Source organism: Antechinus flavipes, chromosome 6 (genome assembly GCF_016432865.1).
Source record: "Antechinus flavipes isolate AdamAnt ecotype Samford, QLD, Australia chromosome 6, AdamAnt_v2, whole genome shotgun sequence".
In the NCBI taxonomy this organism is placed as follows: Eukaryota; Metazoa; Chordata; class Mammalia; order Dasyuromorphia; family Dasyuridae; genus Antechinus; species Antechinus flavipes.
Genome location: NC_067403.1, coordinates 181,147,363 through 181,170,203, shown reverse-complemented (window position 1 = coordinate 181,170,203; position 22,841 = coordinate 181,147,363). Strand labels below are relative to the sequence as shown.

Sequence of the window (22,841 nt, the reverse complement as noted above, 5' to 3'; positions counted from 1 at the left end):
TCAAAATACATGTCATCCTTAATCAGATAGGTGTCTTAGGGGCTAAGATCACATGCATTAAAAATATATATTAGAAAGTTCTTGTAAAAGTTGAAGGAACTAAAAAAAATAAAATTCCTTCTATGATGTAAACTCTTCACCCTTTTATTAAAGGTTTTCCACACACACCTTTTCAGGCTTACATAACTTCACATTTCTCTCAAACTCTGATTAGCTGTTACCATATCCATCCTTTCATCTACATTTATGTGTGCTATTCACAGGGCATGGACTTCACTCTTAGCATTGCCTTTCAGAATCATATTCCATCAGGGCTTATCTCAAATGAAACCTCTAGTGGTCCCCTGCTGCTCTCCCTTCTCCCTCAAAAGTGTTTTCGGGTTTTTCCCACCCTGAGAAAGTCTGACTCATTTTCTCACCTTGATAGTTCTCCTGGCTTTTATAATCCTAAAGACCACAGCAAATTGGGAGCTTCTAAAATATTTATCCCAGAGCTCTGAAAAAATAAGGGCAGCTGTCTGGAGGAAACTTTGTTCATTTATTCTGTGCAGGAGCACTGCCTGATGGGCATCAAAGGAACTGTTCGGCGTAGCACTGATGGTGACTTCATTCATGCCAATGTTGATATTGACTTAATTATCACAGAAGAACCTGAAATTGGAAATATAGAAAAACCTGTAGAGATTTTTCATATCATTGAACATTTTTGCCTTGGTAGAAGACGCCTTCATCTTTTTGGAAGGGACAGTACAATCCGACCAGGTAAGACTTCAGTTTAAGAAAAAAAAAACTTTTAATTTCAAAAGATTGATATATTTAATAAAGAATGATTAATTTTTATATTGTATAAAAATAATATGCAGAATGAAATTTCCATGATACAATAGGAATGAAATAATCTTGTGGAAAACTTGGAGTAGTGTGGTAGCTTTCTCCACAAAACAAAATTAAAAACAATCATATGATTTATCATTTTAATTCTGATGAGAAATATAAAGCCAAATTTGTTTTGCATTTGGGTGCGTATTGTGTATTTAAGTTTCTATATATTCATGTTCACAAAAGGCTCTCTGAAATTTGAATTGGTGGCCATAATTATAAACTGGAGTTGTGTGAACATAGTATTAAGATAGAACAAAGGGAAGGGAATTTATATAAGAAATATGTGGGTGTGGGGAAAATCATTCATATTTCATAGCTAGAGGAAGCTAAGATCACCAAGAATGTTTATTTTTCTTTCTTCTTTTAATTATATTAGAAGGCAAAATAAATGGTTGAGTGTTGTCCCTGAGGACTGAGGATTGCGAATGAGCTGTGATGCCCACTCAGCACAACGTAATGGTTCTCAGGCCGTGCTGTGCTTGTGATGGTGTGGGGGACGTCCCTGCCGGCTGTCTGTCTGTTAGAAGTTAAGGGGAGCAAGCTGTGGTCGGGCTATGGTAAATAATCTTGCAGATAGCATTACTGTAATTGAAATCAGGCTCCAATTGTTCCATTTTGCAAAAAAAAGTAACTGAAAAGTAGAAGTGAAACAAGTTTTGCAAGGTTGAATTTTGAAACATATAATCTCCACCATAGTTGTAGGCAATAGCATTATTTCAGATTTTGTGGAGATTTTTTTTTTTAATTCAAGTTAAATAATTTAAACTTTTTTTGGACTTCAAAATGATTTTGAAGTCAAAAAGATTTCCTATCTTACAGGCTGTATGTATACACATATTTATATTTTATGTATGCAGTTACAACATACTGAGATTTGAGATATTTGGATTTTCTCTGAGGATTCCAAAACAACTTGTTTTGGAGTACTGTGGATGATTTTGCTTTTTCACTCGACTTCCTTAAAGGAAAAATGAATATTTTTCACTGTAGTTTGGGGTATAAAAGTTTATTACCATATTGCTGATGAAAACAATATCTCCTTCTGACCTCTAATGGCCCTTTCCACAAAATTTCTTGGTTTCTTTGCTGGGTATCCTAGGACACTGAATGAACCTAATACACTACACCAAAAGTGGAGACCATAGTTGTTGTATAGCCCTCTACCCTGCCAGGTGTCCCTGGATTCTCGCCTCTAGCCTTCTAGTCTTTTGATTTATATGCTAACTTCCTTTTGTGCTTGGTCAGTCAGCCAGATTTTATGTTCTTGCTGTGTGCTAGACACTTCTAAATGATGGGAATTCATCTTTTGGGGAGAAGCAGTATGTAAATAACAAGGCATATTAAAGTGTGTGCCCTGGGTTTGGGGTCTCCTTTGAATACCCTTGAATACATTATGATGAGTCACAAATAGCAGCTCATCTATCCTTTGTCCTCTTGTACACCCCACGTTTTTTTATCAGTCTCTTCCCCAGAGAAGTTCAAGTCCACCACCAAGATTCTCTTGAACACCCAGCTGTTAGAGTATATTGAAGACCACTATGCTCCCTAAGTCCCTCATGTACACAGATGTTCACTCTTTGTCCATGTTTTCAAATTAACAGGTGGCTTCTACCTTTTGATTTGTTTATGTTATTGTTCATTCAAGAATAGACACTGTTGTAGACATAATAGCTATGCGTGTCTAAGAGAGGGCCACATAGGAGTTACAGCCTAATCAGGAAGATGAGATAAACACGGGGGACCTTGTATGAGAAGGTGCCACATAAAGTCACCCAGGTATTAAGTGCTGGGAGAGTGCCAGGGCATTTCTTCTTTCAATCAGGAAGGGCTTTATTCAGGAGACATAACTTAAACTTGGCTCTGAAATCTAGGTAGGCTTTGGATGGGGGGAGGGGGCGGGAGTAGAGCAAACATTGATGACTGTTTATTTTTGTCTCTTTTAGGCTGGCTTACTGTGGGACCCAATCTTACCAATAGCAACTTCAATGCAGAAACTTATGCTTCCTATTTCAGCATTCCTAATTCCCCTCTGACGGGATGTACAGAAGAAATTGAAAGATTGCGGCCAAAGTCACCCCCTCCAAAATCAAAATCTGATCGAGGAGGTGGTGCCCCAAGGGGAGGTGGCAGAGGGGGCACTTCTGCTGGCCGTGGAGAGAGAGGCCGAGAAAGAAACCGATCTACTTTCCGAGGAGAGAGGGGTGGATTTAGAGGGGGCCGTGGAGGAGCACACAGAGGGGGCTTCCCACCTCGCTAATTCCATTGGAAGTCTGACTCCTTTGGTTCCTCTCTTCCTTCTCTATGTCTGCTGGGGGACTCGCTTTAGGAACCAAAGCCAGTCTACTCCTTGCATCTGGAAACCATTGGCTACCTCCTGTGTACTTGTCATTCTTGGCAAGCTTTGTCTGGTTTGTATTGAATAGGTGACCATGCCATTGGTCATGTGCATGTAACTGAGCAGAGGGAAAAAACAGAAGTATATTAGCCCAGATGAAATTAGTCTAGTAAGTTCTAGATCAGACAAGACCTTTTACTCTGTTTTAATAGCTGAAGAAAACCTTTAAAGCTAAACTCTGTTACTAGTGCCCGGACAAGGAGCCTGCTTGCTGTCAGTTTTCTCAGTCACTTTATTAACAGGCATAAAAGCTGATTTGACATTGATGAAATAGAATGGGAGACTTGTTTCTCATTTCTGTTTTCTCAGTGTCTTGCTGTAACAGCAAAACAACCATTAAGATTTTATGTTTTAAATTTTTTTTGTTTCAGAGTTAAACAGGTAGTTAGGCAGAATTTGGCTCTTCAGCAGGTGTAGAAAGCAGAAACTTGTCAGAAGCATGGAAATAATACCTCTTGTGTTTATCAATGACTCCTTGTCTTCCTTAAAAGCATGAAAACTTTCAGATCAGATTCATGAAATTGGCAGAGATTTGGGCTTGGGCACTCTCAGACTTCCAGTACCTTTTATAGGTTTTACTAAGGAAAAGAAATGAGGAAAACTGCAGAAATTGACCTAAAGATTAATATGCATTATCAGCTGTTTCCTTTACATATTCCTGAAAATGTAATGCTCAGTAGGAACAAAAGTGGCATTTGTTTCTTAAATTTGTTATGAAAAATTTAAGGAGAGATACACAGCTTGTGGAAAGAAATCTGATTCTACTTATTGCAGCTGTATGTTTTGTTTATATTTTTTATGAGAAACTGATTGGTAAATCATTTATATGAGACTTTATACAACCTAGTTTTCTTCTGTAATTCATATTTTAAAAGAAATTGCTGACTTTGGGGCAGTGAGAATGATTTCATTGTTAATTTTGATAAATACCATTTTATAATATTTTGAGTAGGGTTTTTCTTTTAAATGAAAGGTGATATTTACAACTTAAGACACAACATTTCAGGAGTCTGCTTTCAAGGAGCTGAATTGGTCTAGTTTCTGGATAAAAATCCTGGAAGCTTGATAGTAAAAGCTTATTTAGATATTACTAACCTTTTGAGCAGGTTGAGAAAATTCACAGAAACATGGTTGTTGCATACCATATTATGTTGAATCCTTTTTGTCTCAGATATAACTTTTTTTTTCTAACATGGCCCCTCAGGAACAAATCTGCTAGGAAGAAAATTCCTTTTAATAAAGTCACAACCTGAGTAGAAGAAGTTAGAAAAGCTCTGTCTCCTTAGCTCCTTGCTGGATTGGTGGCAGTGGAAGCATATATCCCGAAAGAGAACATGACTCAGGACATATACCTGCCTTTCTGGGGGACCAACTCCTGGCCATGGGTGAGGGGAGACTCAAATCTTTTATTCAGAAAAGATGTTCCTACTTGACTTGGGAATCTCCACTACACCAACAAGGGAGGCAGGTGCATACTGGACCATTGCTGTGTGCAGCCTTCTTGGCACGGAAGAGGGATCCGTCCATCTCTCAGGAACACAATTCTTCCTTTCTCCCCAGTGTTCATCTCTGATGGACATTGCTTTAAGAAGGACCTTTAACTTGCTCTCAGCCAGTGACTCCAGGACTTTAAGACAAACCCATAATGGAGGGTTTGGCTGACTGAATCTTGTCCGTAGGCTCCATGAAACTCCTTAATTAAAGAGATTTACGTAACTTTTGGGGGAACATTATCTAATATGAATTTTTTCCAATGTTTTGAAGTCTCCAAAAATGAGTTTTGAACGAGAATTTGTAAGCCCCTGGGTTTTGACAAAATTAGGTCAGTACAAATCAATCTCATAAATAACATCCTAAATTAATTCTTGGCAGTAATTGTAAAGATAGACATATGGTGCAACTAAAGTGAAGTTGGATTACAATCCTACACCTCTTCTAGGTTCTTTTTGGGCTAACTTAAATGATAAAAGTTTACAACCTATCTTCAAGACAAGAGGAAGAATTGGAACTCTGACTAACACTTCATTGACTGTGAATTGGAAGGTCACCCAGGCCAATCTGTCTGAACAAGGACAAAATCCAGGAAGATCCCTATTTTGCAAGATAGCCTGCCCCACTTTTGAATCCTATAAGTTAGGAAGTTTTTTCTATGCCTTCAGATGCAAATCTGCTTCCACTTCCATCCTTTGACTCTAGTCCTATTTTCAGTGGCTAAGCAGACAAGTCCAATGATCACTTCAGAGGGTTGAATTCCCTCAAGGGGAAGGGGCTCCACCCCTTTTTCTGTAAGGACATCATCCTTTCCCTTCCCCCGGTTCATCACCCACGTGTGTTCTTCGGCTCTTCACTCTCCCCTTTTCAAACCTTGCCTTTTCCTCTCCAGTATCTCTTGAATCTGGCCTTTCTTCATTACTCACTAGGCAACACCTTACTTGAGGCTTTTATCATTCCTATCAGGACCTTGTAATAGCTTCTTTATTGGTCTTCTACCTTAAGTTTCTCCCTATTTCAATCTGTTCCCCACAATTACCAAAGTGATTTTCCTTGGACATAGGTGTGATCGTGCCATTTTCCTTCTCGATAACTACTTATGGTTCTCTATTACCTTTAAGATCAAATGTAAACTTCTGTGTTGGGCATTTAAAGCCCTTCATAACCTGGCCCTGGCCTATCTTTCCAGGATTCTGTTTGTGTCTTGATCACATTCTACAGCCTCACCAAGGCTTAGATAAATTGCTTATGATCTTTAGAGTATTTTTCAGCTAGGTCTGTACAAAATGATTACCCAGAATAGGGCTTGTTCAATGCTGTGAAGGACTGGATTGATTGGCCAGTTTTGGTTGCTGGATTCCAATTTTCAGCACAAAATTATTGCCAGCCACACCTGCCCTTCATTGTGACTGAGGATATTTGAAATGCTATCTTAGGTACTTTGAATGGGTACTCTGCTGGGAAGTTGATTTAGATGCTGAAGACTCCCTTATGGTTGGGGGAGAAGTGCCAGTCAGAAGCAGTAAATCCTTGCTAGTCAATAAATTGCTTCATCAATCTTACTGCTTTGGAAGTTTTTCATTCCACATGTCTAGAAATTTCTTCAAGTCCTTCATTAATTTTGTGTAAGGGCTTCCATCTTGGGCCTTATGCTGCCGTTGTCCCACAATGCACCGTGTCTAGCTGGGATGGGGATAGAGGGAGAGGAGTGGAAGAAAGAAAAGAGGAGAGAGGAAGGGGAGGAGGAGAGAGGACAGGAGAGAGACCAGGAAGAGAAGGGAGAAAAAGGAGGAGCTGTAGCTCCCTTTATACCTATTGCTTTGAGCTGCCCTTCCGCTGCCTTGTAGACCAGCTCTTCAAGCTTGGGCCTGCACTCTGTTATCTTTCTCAAGTGGAAGGTAATTTCTCCCTCCTTCCCCTCCCCCCATCCTTTCCAAGAGAAGGAAGATCTTAACTCTGGATCTACTTTTTGGTGCTGAGCACTGTCTGGCACTTTGTAAGTGTTTCATAATTGTTTTTCTTTCACCTTCCACTGTTATCTCCTTTAGCTCCAGTACTCTTTTGTAGAATGTTCAATCTTTAGAGAACATTCTGAAGGAGGGAGAACTTGGGTGCTCTGGAGGGAAGTAAGGGATGGGATGGGATGGAGATTCTTGGAATTTCTACCTCTTAGGACTTTTTTTTTGATGAGGCAGTGTGGGTTAATTGACTTGTCCAGGGTCACACAGCTAGTAAGTGTCAAGAGTCTGAAGCTGCATTTGAATTCAGGTCCTGACTCCCTGTGTTCTATATACTGTATGACATAGCTGATCCAGGACATAAATTTTGTGAGGAAGTTTGCCTTTAGCATCTGTTTTTTTAATAAAAGTATTATTCTATCTTAAATGGAATATCTTGTTTTACTACCGTAGACTTTGAATTCAAATTTAATCTAAAATGTACAAAATAGTCCTTGCAATCATTAGGGAAAGTTAACCGTATCCTACTTTCCCTCCCACTAACACCTTTCACTTTATTCCCTTATTACCCAAGAAATCTTAGAAATAAGTAAAATGGATGAGAAGTAGCTACAGAGTAGGCAGTAGGCCAGTATCACCAGTTCAACCTGAACTCAGCTGCATGTAGAGTCAGAAGATTGGTTCAAATCTGATTCTGTAGATCTTGGCCTAGTTATTTCACCTCTCCAGACCTCACTTTTTTTTAGCTTTTATAACTTTCTCTCCCAATGTCTTATTCCTTTATCACTTCATCCTTATCAGGTTCTTAGCCCTCAGTTGGCAACTTCCTTTAAACTTGATGACTAAGCCAGTGTAATTGTGGACTTTTTTTTTTTTTTTTTCTTTTGGAATTCTGTTTTCCCCAAGGGGTCCTAGGACACAAAAGTGAAGAACTCTTGGACTACAATCTCCTCCTGAACTCTCAGGTAACTAGTTCAACTCTACACTAACCACTGTCATCCTTTATTCTTGAATTCTGTTTTCTTGCCAAACCACAACCCTGAATTTCTCCAGTTCACCAGAACTACTCAGGAGTAGTAGAAACACATTGTTTCAATATTCTCCCCTTTCCAATCTGTCCTCTACACAACTGGCAAATGATCTTTCTTGGCTTACTGCTGTTTTTCCAAGTCTATATTAACTTCCTGTTACCTCTAGGATCAAATGTAAATTACTAATTGGCATTTTAAAGCCCTTCCAATCTTTATAGTCTTATGTATTACTCCCCTGCAGTGTCCTCTATAGCCTATGTGCTGTTCCTCACATGAAGCCCCATCTCTTACTACTTCCCCTATTCCAGAAGAGCAGTTCTTCCTTACCCCTGTCTCACCGAATCCCAGCTCAGCTCAAGTGCCATCTTTTTAACAGCTTTTCCCAGCTTAGCTCAACTACCATCTTTTTCACAGCTTTTCCCAGCTCAGCTCAAGTACCATCTTTTTAACAGCTTTTCCTAACCCACTCAGTAAGCCACTGCTTTTCTAAGGATATCTTCCATCTATTTGGGATGTATCTTGTAATTTACATACACAAGTTCTCATTGCAATATAACTTTCTTGAGGCCAGAGTTTATTTTTGCTCTTTGTATGGTGCTTAGCCCAGTGCCTGGCAAGTAGTAAGTGCTTTATAAATACTTGGTTGATTAAAACAATCAGACAAACTTTCCTTAGGGGCCCTTCCACCTCTAAACTTGGAAGACTGCTACTAAATCCAGATATCCCTGACTTTGGGTCTATTCTTTAATTTTTATATTCCAGTGACTTCTGAAAAAGTTATTTTCAGTGTTGAAGATATTCAATTTAGACTTGAAGGAAATAAAAGACTCAGGTACAGAAGAGATATTCAGAAAACACGATTCTTTGAGGAATCATTGCATTGCTTACTTAGCACCCCAGCATTTTAAATGCATGTTAGTCTTTATCATTTGAATTGAGGTTTTAATTCAAGGGGCATTGGAATAGTAAAGGAGTTTATAACTTGAGGAGAAACTGGAGTTCTCTGATTTTTAACCCCCTTCTCCCTCTAAGCCTTCTTTCTATTTCGAATTTAACTCCAGTAGGATATAGTGGTTTGATTCAAAGGAGCAATAAGCATGGTGCAGATATAAGACCATTAGATTTGATGTCAGAGGATTTGGATTCAAGTCCTAGTTCTCCTTAATAGACAGAACGTGGGCAGGTGACTTAACCTGTCTTTTTGAGCCTTCATGTCTGTATCCATAAAATGGGGATAGTCCTATTTTTACATTTCCTACTTCAAAGGATTGTTATGAAAACCAAATGAGATGATAACATGTGAAAGTATGCCAGAAATGGATCTGTAATTGTGAATTGTGATGTGAATCCTAAGGACCCATCAGATCAAAGGACTTTAGTGAGAACAGGGAAATATGGGAAAGTTTTTTTTTTTTTTCCAAAAAGAAAGGGCACAAACATATGATGAAAATGTTTTAATAAAATTCATTTCATTTTGGTTATGTTTTAAACTGCTGGTAAAAATCCCTTAGGTTTTAGTACATAATGAATTGCACTTAAAATAACAAATGTTTTTCTTTCCTTAGTTAAACATGTAGAATGAACCTATTAAGGCTTATTCTCTGCAGTTAGTTTGAGTTGGGAAGAGTCACCAACCACAGGGATGGAGCTGCCTTGCGATAGGGTGGTAGAGAGGCAGCCATGTTCCTGTTTTCATCAGCAATAGCACTGCACAACAGGAAGGCAGTGCAGGTGCCTGAGGTGTTCAAAGGGCTGTGGTCCAAATAAAATTAGGAGACCTTAGCATCAAGAGGAATTGAAGGCAACTTGATTCTTCCACTGGTGTTTGGAAAAATTTTTTTCAAAAGATCACAGTCCCTTCAAAACAGGATGTATAAATGAAGTCCAAATAGTTCTCCTATGTGGAATAAGCCCGATTTGTGGCTGTTCTCCCTAGGAATTAGTGGAGCTCCACCTACATCTGCAGCAGTCAGGTTGGTAGGATTCTCTAATCCACATGTGTCTGATGAATATTAATGCAGTGAAGCTACATCCCTGTACCTCTGTCAAGCCAGTTAGTAGAAAAGACTGGCTCCAAGTGGGATGGAAGGGACGATTGGGTCCTAAAAGAGGAAAACCTTTGACTCAGAGTAACAAATCCTATAATTTAATAAGCAGTTTTGACTTTGTAAAGAATTTTTTTAAAAATTGGCATAAAATAAAATTTAAAATTGGCAGAATTAAAAAAAATTTTTTAGAAAGTTTGTTTAATTGTAGACACTTAATATTCTGTAAGAAATGACTAGCAAGTTCTGTGTTGTCTATTTAACAAATAACTTTTGAGAACCTTTCCTTCCCTTTTTATTTTCTGATTTGTGATTTCATTGGTCAAGGTAATGCTTAGGAGCTACCCATGCTGGTATGTACCTTAATTACTTACAGTTTTGAGAATTGCTTGGGTATACTGAGAGATTAATTGATACACCAAGAATCAGACAGTCAATATGTGTCAGCAACAGGACTTGGACCCAGATTTTTCTAAGTCAAAAAACCAACTCTATTCACTATGTCAGACTGCTGCTCTTTTTAGTTTTTAAAGCCCAGGGTTTGATTTTTTTTTTTTTTATCTTTGAGCTTAATGCTGCCTATATTTAATGATGAGATTCATATGAAGTGATTTATCTATTAATTAAGATCCCTTTATATACAGGTAGAAACTTTCAGAACTGTACAAAGAATCATTAAGATTATTGACAGTTTGGGGACAAAATAAGGAATGGAGGGAAAAAGGTTCAACTTACAATATGCAATTCTGAAAAGTTGCTGAATGCACAGATCTCTACCAGAGTCTAAACCTTGTTTAGGTAGGCTTTTGTGTAAAATTGTTCACCATTGAATGGAAAAATGAGTTTGAAATGGAAAAATAAGTCTTTTACAAAATTAAGTACCATATAAAAATGAGGGTGGTTCTTCCTATATCGTCAGTGGGAAAGGCACTAGGGTTTCCTCTCCCTCCATACATCTATACATCTTTATAATTTATAGGAATAGAAAAGAAAAGAATTGAGAATGAGTCTTGTAAACTCTGCCTCATGAAATGCATAGACTTAGCTAAGAGTTAAAATTTGTCATCAGAAGTAGGCTCTTTCTCTACATTTCAGGGTGACCGTCTTGTCTGTTTTCAACTGGATACCTGAATATGGCTCTGTAGGCCACTAGATAGAGAAGATGAGCAATGTAGATTCAGAAACCAGAAACTGTACAGAAAGAAAGCCTTGGGAAAGTGTGATGCAAAACATCCTTCAGGACAGTGACCAAGAGGGTATCATCTCCTTAGAAATGGGGTAATACCAAAGGATGGAGAGGCCAGCTTCCTTTAGCTCAGGAGCTGGCAGATCTCTTTGTGGACACAGCAGAGGAAATCCACATAAGACGCTCCTCCATAAAGACCTTTGTCTTCCACTAGGAACTGTCGGAAAACCATCTCTGGCTGCTCTCGCTGCTTCACGATTGTAAGCTGGAAAAAAGAATATCCAGTCATCACAGGGCTTGGGCAGTATTTGTAAATTTAAAAATAATCCCCCCTCCTGACACGGATGCTTACGGTTTTAAAAATGGCAAATGGTTCCCTAATTTTAAAAAGTTCATTGGGAGACATGCCAGTGTAATTTTTGTTGTCATGAGCCTGAGAAAGACAGAAAAGCCAAAATTGCCTTTGAAAGCTATAAAATATATGTTTAGGCAGAGTAAGAAGCTTTTATTTAGAACATTACCTTTCTGGCTCTATTTCTCCTACCCCATTTTGATTGCTTCTAGCTTTTCTCCCCCTTTTTTCTTTCCTATTTCTTTTTGCGCTTTTCTTTTTAAAGCTGATTGCACTAGCCAGGATGCTGGTATCAAAAAAAAAGTCTTTTTAGTCTTAACTGGATGAAATCCAAATAGGGAGAAAAGAAAAAAAGCATTTTTCTCCCTATTTTAATTGATTTTTAAAATTTTCTTTATCATTTAATTTTTTAACATTCATTCTTTTTGAGTTCCAAATTCTCTCCTTTTCCCCAACCTCTCTCACACTCATCGAAAAAGCAAGCAATTTGAAACTTATACATGTGAAGTTAGGGACACCATTTCTCTATTAGCCATGTTTGCTCTTCCCCTTCCTCCTCCCCCACCGAAGTGAAAAAACAATATGCATTCTGCACTCAGGAATTAATCAGTTATCTCTAAAGGTAAATAGTATTTTTCATCATGAGTCCTTTGAAATTGTCTTGGTTTACTGTATTCATCAGGATAACTTGTCTTTCATGATTAATCATTACAATATTGCTGTTAGTATCTACAGTGATTTCCTAATTCTGCTCATTTCACTTTACTTCACTTTTGTTCATGTCTTCCTAGATTTTTCTGAAACCTTCCTGCTCGTCATTTCTTATGCCACAATTGTATAGTGTCACAATTGTATATGTACCACAGCTTGTTCAGTGATTTCTCAACTGATGGGCTCCCCTTCAGTTTCCAGTACTTAGCCATCACACACACACACAAAACACACACACACACACACACACACACACGCTTCTAGAAATATTTTTGTGAATATAAGTTCTATCACTTTTCCTTTGATTTCTTTGTACTTTGGGGTACAGGCCTAGTAATAGTATTGCTGAGTTAGAGAATTTGCATAGTTTTATAGCCTTTTTGGCGTAGTTCCAAGTTGTTCTCTAGAATGGTTGGACCAGTTCACAACACCAACAGTGCATCAATGTCCCTATTTTTTCACATTCCTTCCAACAGTTGTCATTTTCCTTTTCTGTCATGTTAGCCATTCTGATGTGTATGAAGTGTCCCTTAGAGATGTTTTGATTTGCATTTAATTAGTGATTTGGACCATTTTTAAATATAACTTGATAGTCTGTACATATCCTTTGGCCATTTATTAGTTGGGGAATGGCTTTTTAAAAAAAATATGCTTGGTTCAGTTTTATTGTTTGTTGTCTCAGTTGAGAAATTGGACCTTTATTAGAGAAATTTGCCATAGGATTTTATTCTCCAATTTGTTACTTTTATTCTAGTATTACCTACATTGGTTTTGTTTATGCCAAAGTTAAAAAAATTTATGTAACCAAAATGATCCATTTTATGTCTTATGATCCTCTCTCTCGTTTGATCATAAATTCTTTTCTCCTCTATAGATCTAACAGGTAAATTTTTCCATGCTTTCCTAATTTGCTTATGATATCACCCTTTATGTCTAAATCATGTACCCATTTTGACTATCTTGGTATGTAATTGAAATGTTGGTCTATGCTTAGTTTCTATCACTGTTTTCCCAGTAGTTTTTGTTTGATACTTCATATCCCAAAAACTTGAATCTCTGAGAAGCAAGTGTGTTCTCTAAGCACCTGCAATACGCCAGGTGGCATGTTAAGTGCTTTACAAATATCTCATTTGATCAGTGAGGTAGGTGCTATTATCCTCATTTCACAAATGAGGTAACTGAAAAATAGAAGCTAAGCAATTTGCCTTGGATTTGAACTCAGCTCTTCCTGACTACAGATTCAATGTTCTACTTACTGTACTACCTTGTGGTCTCTGCATGATAAAAGTCAACTGCCCACATACAAGATGGGGAAGAAATGGCTTGATGGCATTTCCTCTTAAAAAACAAATAGGCAAACAGACAAGAAAAATCTCATAGTTTTTAATTATGAGGTCAGTCAATAGGAGGCAATGGAAAACAGTGGAGATCTTGTACTGCTGTTGTGCTTTAATAAGAGAAGTTTGACCATAGTAACATCAAAGGAAAAACCTACTACCACAGAGCATCAAAAAATGAATGTTGTAAAATTAGAACAAGGTTGGCTCCAAGGAAGAGAGAGAACAAGACATTTCCTCTACTCAGTTGCAGAATATTGCATACAATAAATTTTTTCACTTTATTCATTGGTTTTGTTGAAAAAAAATTTATCTTTCTCAAGTTTTTTTTTTTTAAATTGTTAAAAGAAATAGTTCTCTGGAAGGTAAGAGAGAAGAATGTGGGGGAAGATCTCAAGAAAAAATTGGTTTTAAAAAAACAAGCATATGGAACAGCTAGACAGTACAGTGGATAAAGCACCAGCCTTTAAGTCAGGAGGACCTGAGTTCAAATCTGTCCTCAGACACTTAACATTTCCTAGCTATGTGACCCTGGGCAAGTCACTTAAGTCCAATTGTCTCAACAGAAATAATAAAAAATAAGCAAACAATCTAGGGCAATGGAAGGTATGGTTCTGCTGTATGCTTCCTGGTGCCACATCTGAGGAGGAACACTGACAGACTTGGGAGCCATCAAGATAATGGGATATTCAAAAGATGTGGGCCCACTGATTTAGTCTGAAGAAGTCACAGTGGGAACTGCAGGAAGTGAGAGAAGGTCTGAGCCTTTGAAACTGTTTATTAAGCCAACTGTTTATGAACAACTTGCTTTTCCCTAGACAAGAGACTGAAGGGAAGGGAGACTCATTTTGGATCATTCTACTGATATACTTAGCTCAAGGGTGACTGGAAAGTAAAGAACAACTTAATATGGCTTGTTAGAGGTCATGACCAGAAAAGTTAAGTTGTCCACCAGTGAAGTGCCTGGAATGGCAGAGTTGATGTGGAAAAGGAGCTGGCTTGGAGTTCAGCCATCTAGCATCTTTGCTACTACTTATGTCTGTATGATCTACACCTCATGGGAGCTCAGTTTTCTCTTAAATTGCAGTTCAAGAACTTTGATTGGAAAAGACTATGTCTTTGTTTTCTCTTATTTGGGGGTTTCCTTTCAAATCCTACGTATGTTATTTTATTCATTTAAAAACATGATTCCAAAAAGGAACATGTAGAATTCTCCAAACTGCACAAAGGGTCCGTGATAGAAAAGATCTCTAAAGAAGACCTTCTTTGTAGCTCAATCTGTGATCTTTGGTCCTCTTTCAGCATTGGTTTTCTCATTGAAAAGTAATTTAAAGATTTGTTACAGGAAGGAATAGCTGGCAAATGTTAACAACTGGCTTCCATCTTCCTCTTCCACTTCCCCCCTCCCCCTTCCAAAAAAAAGTTTGCACAACACACTTTTGAATTTAAGTTGTGTCATTAAAATCCTCTCCCATCACTTCCCTAAATCTAGACAATCAAAACAATAAAGCCTGGATTTGTGTCACCTAGATTTTCAAGGTATAAAAGCTCACCCGAGATTCAATAATTGACTCTCCAGTTGGAGCTAGCTCCATTATTATAAGGATTATAGGGATCAGAGGAAAAGACTTTTATAAACTTTAAAGGTAGATATACTTTAATGATTGTCACTGATGACGACTGAAGCATTGGTAGGTTGACGTTTTTATGGAAAAGACTTTTCATATTGGTTAACTTTATCAGTTTGTTCCAGGACCATGTGGGAGAGCTTCATATGAGTACAAATTTATTAAATTGTACTACAGCTATTATTCTATCTGCCCTTTGGTGATAACACATAGCTGGAGAGACATAAAGATGATAGTGTACATAAAGGTGTCTTCGAAAGATCACATTATGAAATTACAGCAGCCATGTTGAGGTGGGGAAAAAACCACAAATCATTCAAAAAATGAATATTACAAAAATTACAAAGAACAAGCTTGACTCAGTGAATTATGCTATGCTAAGACACTTTGCTCCTTCCTTTGTAGAAGTAGGGAATGGGAGTCTGGGGGGTCCACTTTAAGAGCTACCATGTTTTTGATACATTGGTTTACTGATTAGTAGGTTTGAAATATTTAAAGAGTGAAAAACGGATTCCTTACCTTCATTGAATATGGCTTTTTCTGCTGGATATTACTCATGGTCAATCTAAGTTTCTGAGAGTATGGATTCCCCACCTCAGGCAGTGATGTCTGTATTAAGAGAATTCAAATTTAAGGTTCAAAAAAGCCTATTTGAAAGGATTGTGTTTATACTTAATTGTCATTGAAACAGGTAGGTTGTATTTTGAATTCAGTAATGAGTGTTAACTTAAAACTCTTCTACATTCATATTTGCCACTCATACTTAAGAGAAGTATCTTTTAGAGAAAAAACGAATAGTAAGAATAAGCCCAACAATTTTGGAAGAAAATTCTAAAAAGGAACAGTGATTTATTTTTGTAGCAGGCAAACAGAATCCTCTGGTACTTTGATTTGGGGACATAATGAAAATGACACAAGGGAACCCTGCTTTATTCTAAGGCTGTTTTTTGTGTAATTCACTCTTAAAAGTCTTCCCTATGTATGTGGTCTCCCTCATTAGAATGTGATCTTGAGATCCTGGACTCTATAGCACACTGCTTGGCACAAAATAATCACTTAATAAAGACTTACTCATCCATTCACTCATTGATTCATTCTTTTCTAGGTGGAAAACTGAAAATTATGTTGTTTGAGGGAAAGATCTTTTATTCCCCATTAGTGGATTCTCTTTCACAATTGTGGGGATTAAGGCAGTGGTAGAATGACAGCAATTTTTGAAATGACAACTTCTACTCAGTGATCACTGTTACATCTTCTTAACAAACTTTGCTAGACTTAATTTTCAACTGGATAAAAGGGGCTTGAGAGTGTCCTTTAGAACCTACTTACTATGGAGCTGTAATCTATCCCCATACATTCCACTAAAGAAAGTGGAAAACTGCTCAGGTTTCTTCCATTAACACACAGAACTATCCTAAAATTGATCCCTTGTATGAAGATGCTAAGAGCACACACATTATCTGTGAATAGTATATAGGAGGAGTGATCTAGGGAATGCTTAATATGAATATTAGAACTAAGGATCACAGACATAACAATGGTCAAGATCGTTTTAATAAGTTGTAAGAAGGGTGGGTAATACAGCATTACTTCCCACTTTGTATGTACCATTAAGTTAGACTTATCTGAAAAAATTGAGAAGTCACTATGTTTCATATGTGCCTGTTTTTTGACTGGATGCCCATTGTCTGATAGGTTGTTGAGTAGAATCCTGGGCAGGAGGGGTGGGATTAGATGGGATCTGAGCCCTTTCAGTTCAGAGATTCTGGCATTCTATTTAAAAATACTAACAATGTCTGTCTGGCATTCTATTTAAAAATACTAACAATGTCTGCCAGGGACGATAGCTATCTGTTAAATAAACCAATGCATTAAGAACAGAACTATCATCCCCAACCTGTTTTATTTGTTAATTTCCTGGACAATCAACAAACTTTAGTTTTCACCTGTGTTATACCTTAGCTTCCTTGAAAACTCATTTTAAGAGCCACTTGGCTGTAGGAGGTCTTGTCTGATTTCCTACCCCTGACACATTTATTGTATATATTTTGTATTTATGTGCATGTAGTTCCCTCAATAGGATATAAATTATTTTAGGGCAGGGGATTAATTAAAAAACTTTTTTGGGGGGGCTTTTGGTTTCTAGTGCCTGCCCCATAATAGTCTATGAATAAATGCTTGTGGAATAATTAAGGAATTGTATTTTTTCTTCCTTAAATTGAGCAAAAATGTTTATTAGGTTCATTTGCCTTTCCATGCTGCATTCTAGATTTTTTTTTTTTTTTTTGTCTTGGTCTCCTTAATGGGAAATGGTTTCCTCTGACAATGAGCTTTCCTTTTTAATGATTAAAAATGTGCTCATAAGGTTCTCTAAGTTTTATCATTTGTTAACATGAGATAAATCTGAAAAGGATCTTAGAGATATATCCAACCAGATACTCCTTTTACAAATGAGTAAACTAAGTATTAAAAGAAATTAAGGGACTTGACCCAGTCTAAGTATATAAATGTGGTAACTGAACTGAGATTCCCAGATCTACCACTCTTTTCGTACGCTATCACTAATTTTACCACTAATTATTTAAAGAGATTATATATTCTCACAGTGAAAAGGCTGGAGCCATGGAATACCATAATCTTCACAGAATAAAAATGGCAGGTATAGACAAATATACAAAGACAACAAAGAGCTTCATTCTGGGCCCCAGTGGGTTACAACATATTGCTCTGCATGGTGTGTACAAAAATTGGTGGACAGGACGTCATCCAGGAAAAAACATTATTAGAAGAAGGTCATACCCAAGGATAATGAATGGATGGCTGGGCCAAATGCCATGCTGCTACCACAGAAAGTTAAGTGGAAAGGCCTTCTGAATATTGAGTGGATTCTTTACTGTGCATTTATGGGAAGACCCAGGCATGAATCTCACAGCATGAGATGATATGACTTGATGTTATCCTGCATGATTAAGGGAGTACTGACATTGATCTGCTGAACACTGAGTACTAAATGGTGTTTGTGAATTAAATATGCTGAATTTAGACTTTGTGACTCATTGTAAATGCAAACTGCTACATAATCATGCCCCACATTTGGAAGTCACTAGCACAAAATATTAAGGCTGTTCCCCGTGTAAATGATAAGTCAGCCCCAAATCTCCTCCATATGCTGTGGATTCAGCCCTCTTCCGGGGGGCTGTGCTTGGAAACAAACAGTTCATAGTCATATCTATCACAATAATGGTTCTATTTTTCAGTGGCTCACCAGCATGTCTTGCAGTGATGGGTCAGGTAGGAAAAGGCATCTTTTTAGCTTATCTAAAGACCCAGATTCTTTGTTTCCCCAGCACAGGTCAACCTGTATTCCACTGCACATTATTTTGGGTATCTAAATGTGATGCACTAAAATATTCTGTTGCATAATTATCATCTAAGATCATTGGATACTTGCTGAAACTACAAATGACAGGAATAGACTCCTTAATGGTTTGCTATAGAAAGATCTAAATGAAGGTGCTGATCAGCTTTCATTCCAGATGGCTTTAATCCTTCAAGGAGCAATGGTTTCCTTGCTTAGAGTTGTCTTTTGGCCAAGACAATTCATAATCCCCTCATGCTTCTCAAGAGCTGCTGTGGCCAAAAAATCCATCATCTGGAATTGGCCAACCTGCTGGTGATGCTTCTCTGTAGGCACACTTTTCTGGTGCACATATTTAATACTAAGGTTCATTCTTGAAGTCCTTCCACCTTGTAGAATCTGATAGAACCTGTCCTCTGCTGGGAGAGGCTTTGGGAGTCTGCCAACTTGATATCAATCACAGTAAAACAATCCAAAGAGATTACTAGTCAAAGAATCAGTGGTAGCAATGGATGGAATGGAATGAGAGCTATGATTTCATGGTGGGAGGAGGGGGTTGAGGACTTTAGCAAAGAATCAACTGTAGCAAGATTTGCCTGAGGCACTGAGAAGGGTCATCCAGAAAAATGTATGGTCTAGCCTCAGGATCTGAATTGGATCCTACTGACTGGGGCCAGCCCTATTCATTGCACTTCTGCCCCCATCCCATTTCAACGAGGTCAGACTCGACAAAAGGTATGGAAGTTAGTTTCCCCACACTTTCTCAGCTTTAGTCTAAATGTCACAAGCGTTTTTTTTATGCAGAACTATGGGAGAGGATGGCTTTTCCTTTCTGTAATCCATAGATGGATGTTAAATAGAGAAAATTGAAAGGGTTTTTTATTTTGAATTCAGTCACAACCCTCTCCCTACTCTTCCATATTACACCCCAAAAGGAAAAAAAATGAAACTTACCACATCTGTGTTAATATGTGTAAAGGAGGGCACATTAAATATTCCTTGAATCAGATCTGGTGGAGTGCTTACTCCCAGCCAGAGGAACATCCTGAGTCCATTAGCCAATAAGAATACTCCTCCTTCAGAGAGACGTTCTTCAGAGCACCGAATAGCAACTGGGAGAGTTTCACTATTGACATCCATTGTGTGCTGTGGAAACAAAAGCAGACCCAAAGCAATGCTTCTCAAACTTTCTGAAACTGGACTTTTGTACTCGTTGTATCTTAAAAATTATTGAGGCCCCTCTCCCCAAAAGCTTTTGTTTATGTGGTGATTATTAATCTACAATTGCTGTATTAAAATGTCTTAGTATTATTGTGAGTTGTTTTAACCTTCAGAATCTACTGAAAGGGCCTCAGGCGCCCCTAGGGGAATCCCACACTTGGAGAACCAATGATCTAAAAGTTATTTGGTAATAACCAGCCTTATGCCCTAGGGAAATTGTAAGCTCACCTATCCCTGGAAGTATTCAAGCAAAAGCTAGATGACTTTTGCGCAAATTCTTGATTCAATCTTCTAAATTAAAAATTCCAAGATGAAAGATGATACCCATCCTTCAGTAATTCTCAGGTGAGCTCATCCAAATCCTCCAAGAACTGAATGTTCCTTAAATGCTTTGGAAGAGTTTTATTTATTATACTTATCCCAAAGTCAAGTATAATACATACTACTTAAGGGACCTCTTTTAAAGTATGTTGCTCTTTCACTGAGAGTGAATGATCTTTCAGGATGCTCATCTTGCAGAGGCAAAGCTGCTCAAGCTGATTTCCCACCTGACTTGTGGTTTCTGCACCAGCATGGTGGCAAATACCCATCACACACACACGTGTGTGTGTGAGAGCGAGAGAGAGCGAGAGAGAGTGAGAGAGAGAGAAAGTGTGTGTGTGTGTGTGTGTGTGTGTGTGTGAGAGAGAGAGAGAGAGAGAGAGAGATTAATGATACACAAGAGTTGTCACCAGTGTGAGTAGAGATGCCATCTCCCAAACAACAGAACTTGACTTCTTTAGCCTATTTGAAAATTTAAATTTAATGTAAAGCCTTCAAAGCATCATCCAAAGGCACCTTCTCCATTAGAAGTTTCTTTTCCCTTCCAATTATTAGTAGCACTATTTCACTCTTGAAATGACTTTGTATTTACTTTTCTATATGCATGTTATATCCCACCTCTGCGAACTCAAAAAAAATCTGATCTTAAGCACAAGATTTAATTGGGGCTTTGTCTCTGTATCTCTGGTGTCTAGCACAGAATATATGCTTAATGAATGGCCAGTTAATCTGAGTACTTAATTGGTTGAGGAGTTCCAACTTGGTGAAAAAAAATCATATGAATGATATAGAATTATTTGGGAAAATTAAGTCCCCCAAGTCCCTTATCACCCTCAACTTTTGTGACTACTTTTTTGATGCACAGGAAAACTATTTCACCAAATCCCAAAACATGCTTGGAAGGCTTTCGTGATCCTGATTTCCTTATTTTGACACATAGGACACAGAAATGGTCTAGGGAAAGAGCAGACAATATCTCTTTTTGATGTGGCATACTTACTATTGGTATAAGCTGTGGGTAGAAAAAGAGCTGAGTGTCTGCAACGTCCATTGACATGACCAGCTGCCTCTGATATGCTCGTTCATCCATTGAGATCTCTGGTCTGCTCAGTAGCACACAATTTTTTAGCAGACTGTTCATGTACACGGGGAATACCTTCATGGCATCAGGCAGGATGAGCTGAAAAGAAAAGGGATTGTTTGATGGTCTTTTCTGACTTTGGGAGGGGCAGCTGGGGGCACAGTGAATGGAAGACCAGGCTTGGAGTCAAGCCTCATCTTTCTGAATTCAGATCTGACTTCAGATACTTACAGATAATCACTAGCTGTGTGATTCTGAGCAAGTCAGTTAACCCTGCTTCCATCTGGGTTGGGAAGTATTAACTATCGTCCTGAATGTAGGCTTTTGTTTCTATTATTCTTAACTTGTAATGAAGATTTTGGTCAACAGAAACCCAAACTGTTATATTTTACCTAATATACAGATCTAAAGATAAGATGGGATAGAAGAAAGGAAACATTTTTTAAGCACTACTAGTGCTGGGGAACTGTGTTAAGTGCCTTACAATTTTATCTTGTGAGGGGAGATAGGGATTATTATTATTCCCAATTGAGAAATCTGAGACAGAGATTAAATGACTCACTCAGGATCACACATGTAGGAAGCATCTGAGGTCACATTTGAACTCAAGTACTCCTGAGACCAGACCCAGCTGTATTTTTATTTGTTGTCCCATCTAGGTGCCTCGGAGCCATAGAATCCCCTTTTCTGGAGATAAGGGATTATTTGGTTCAGATGCGGGAGGTGGGGGATGGAGCTGTTGAACTAAGTACAGAGGGAGGTATTCGAGTTTACATGCTTGGCAAAGAATCGGTGGTCAAGCTATTCCTAGAAAAGATACAGGAATGAATGGTCAAGGTCAGAAAGTGTCATTCCTTCCTTCCTTGGGAAAGCAGCTCTCTGAATTGGAAAAGAAAACTAGATTCCTGCCAAAGTGGGGGTTGAGGATGGAGAGAGTAGGGAGAGTGATTTGCTTGGAAATCTTGGAGACAGTCTCTTGGCTAAGGGATGATTGCCCATCTGACCTGTCTTGCTCGCCAGCACCATCTGGTGGGAGATACATTTCATGAAATTATGAGCATCAGGTTTATGATATAAACCCTAATCATGGCTGGAACACTGAAACCTCCTCTCTCCATCTTTAGGGAATGACCCCTTGCTGCCATTTCAGCATATGCAAGGTTAAATGCTTTATAGGTGACTGGCCAGACAGACAAAGTACGGCACCTCTGAATCCAGAGTGGCAGGGTCTTCCTCACCTGGCTGACAGCGGAGGGGCTGGCACAATTCTTGCGGTAACATGCCAACATGTGAGCGGTCTGATGCACCAGGATGTCCCGGACTGTCTTCAAAGGCTGCGTGAGAACCGCTGTGAATGCTACAAGCAGAATAGGTAAAGGACACAAGATTTAGAGACAGGTTCCCAATAGCAGAGAAAATACCCCAATGCATTTAGATTTAGCTTTTCCAAGTCTAGGTAAGAAGGCCAGCATTCCATTATCCCTGAACTGAAAGACTGATTTTGCATCTTACCTCTTCCTTCCTTGTAAGGGAACCCTTGACGCAGGTAACTCACTACCTGAATTTGTCCCAAATTGCTTACACCAATTAAAAAACTTCAGTGTCAGTTTTAGCATATTAATGGAAGAGGAAATGATCATTTTTGACTATGGATATGGAGATGATACCACAGATCACCTGAGCTCAGCCTCACTGGTGCCACTTGCTATTACTGAGGTGAGCTCGGCCTTTAGAAGGCAGTTTTTGGGCAGGTTCTCTCAAACTGGAAAGGTTGTGCAAAGGGCCTGGTAACTATACACCTACTATCTCTTGTCCAGATTAATTAACTCAGAAATGGCCCGATG

At 38.4% G+C, this 22,841-nt stretch overlaps 2 protein-coding genes across 5 annotated transcripts in view; one reads left to right on the top strand and one right to left on the bottom strand.

Annotated features, from left to right (window-relative positions):
- The window catches only part of METTL14 (methyltransferase 14, N6-adenosine-methyltransferase subunit), a 33,492-nt gene extending 29,273 nt beyond the window's left edge, over positions 1-4,219 (top strand). For both annotated transcript variants that reach the window (XM_051965830.1, XM_051965831.1), the window contains 2 exons: positions 552-762; positions 2,826-4,219. In XM_051965830.1, the coding sequence (XP_051821790.1) occupies positions 552-762; positions 2,826-3,139 (525 nt within the window). In that variant the 3' untranslated portion in view covers positions 3,140-4,219. The remainder of the gene's footprint in view (positions 1-551; positions 763-2,825) is intronic.
- Positions 553-22,841, bottom strand: part of SEC24D (SEC24 homolog D, COPII coat complex component) — a 117,675-nt gene continuing 95,386 nt past the window's right edge. For 2 of the 3 annotated variants that reach the window (XM_051965827.1, XM_051965829.1), the window contains exons 19-23: positions 22,236-22,354; positions 20,917-21,096; positions 19,329-19,520; positions 15,536-15,625; positions 9,197-11,253 (exon numbers count right to left, since the gene is read on the bottom strand). In XM_051965827.1, the coding sequence (XP_051821787.1) occupies positions 11,113-11,253; positions 15,536-15,625; positions 19,329-19,520; positions 20,917-21,096; positions 22,236-22,354 (722 nt within the window). In that variant the 3' untranslated portion in view covers positions 9,197-11,112. Of the gene's footprint in view, positions 652-9,196; positions 11,254-15,535; positions 15,626-19,328; positions 19,521-20,916; positions 21,097-22,235; positions 22,355-22,841 lie in introns of those variants that run through there. The other variant, XM_051965828.1, reaches the window with a different exon arrangement.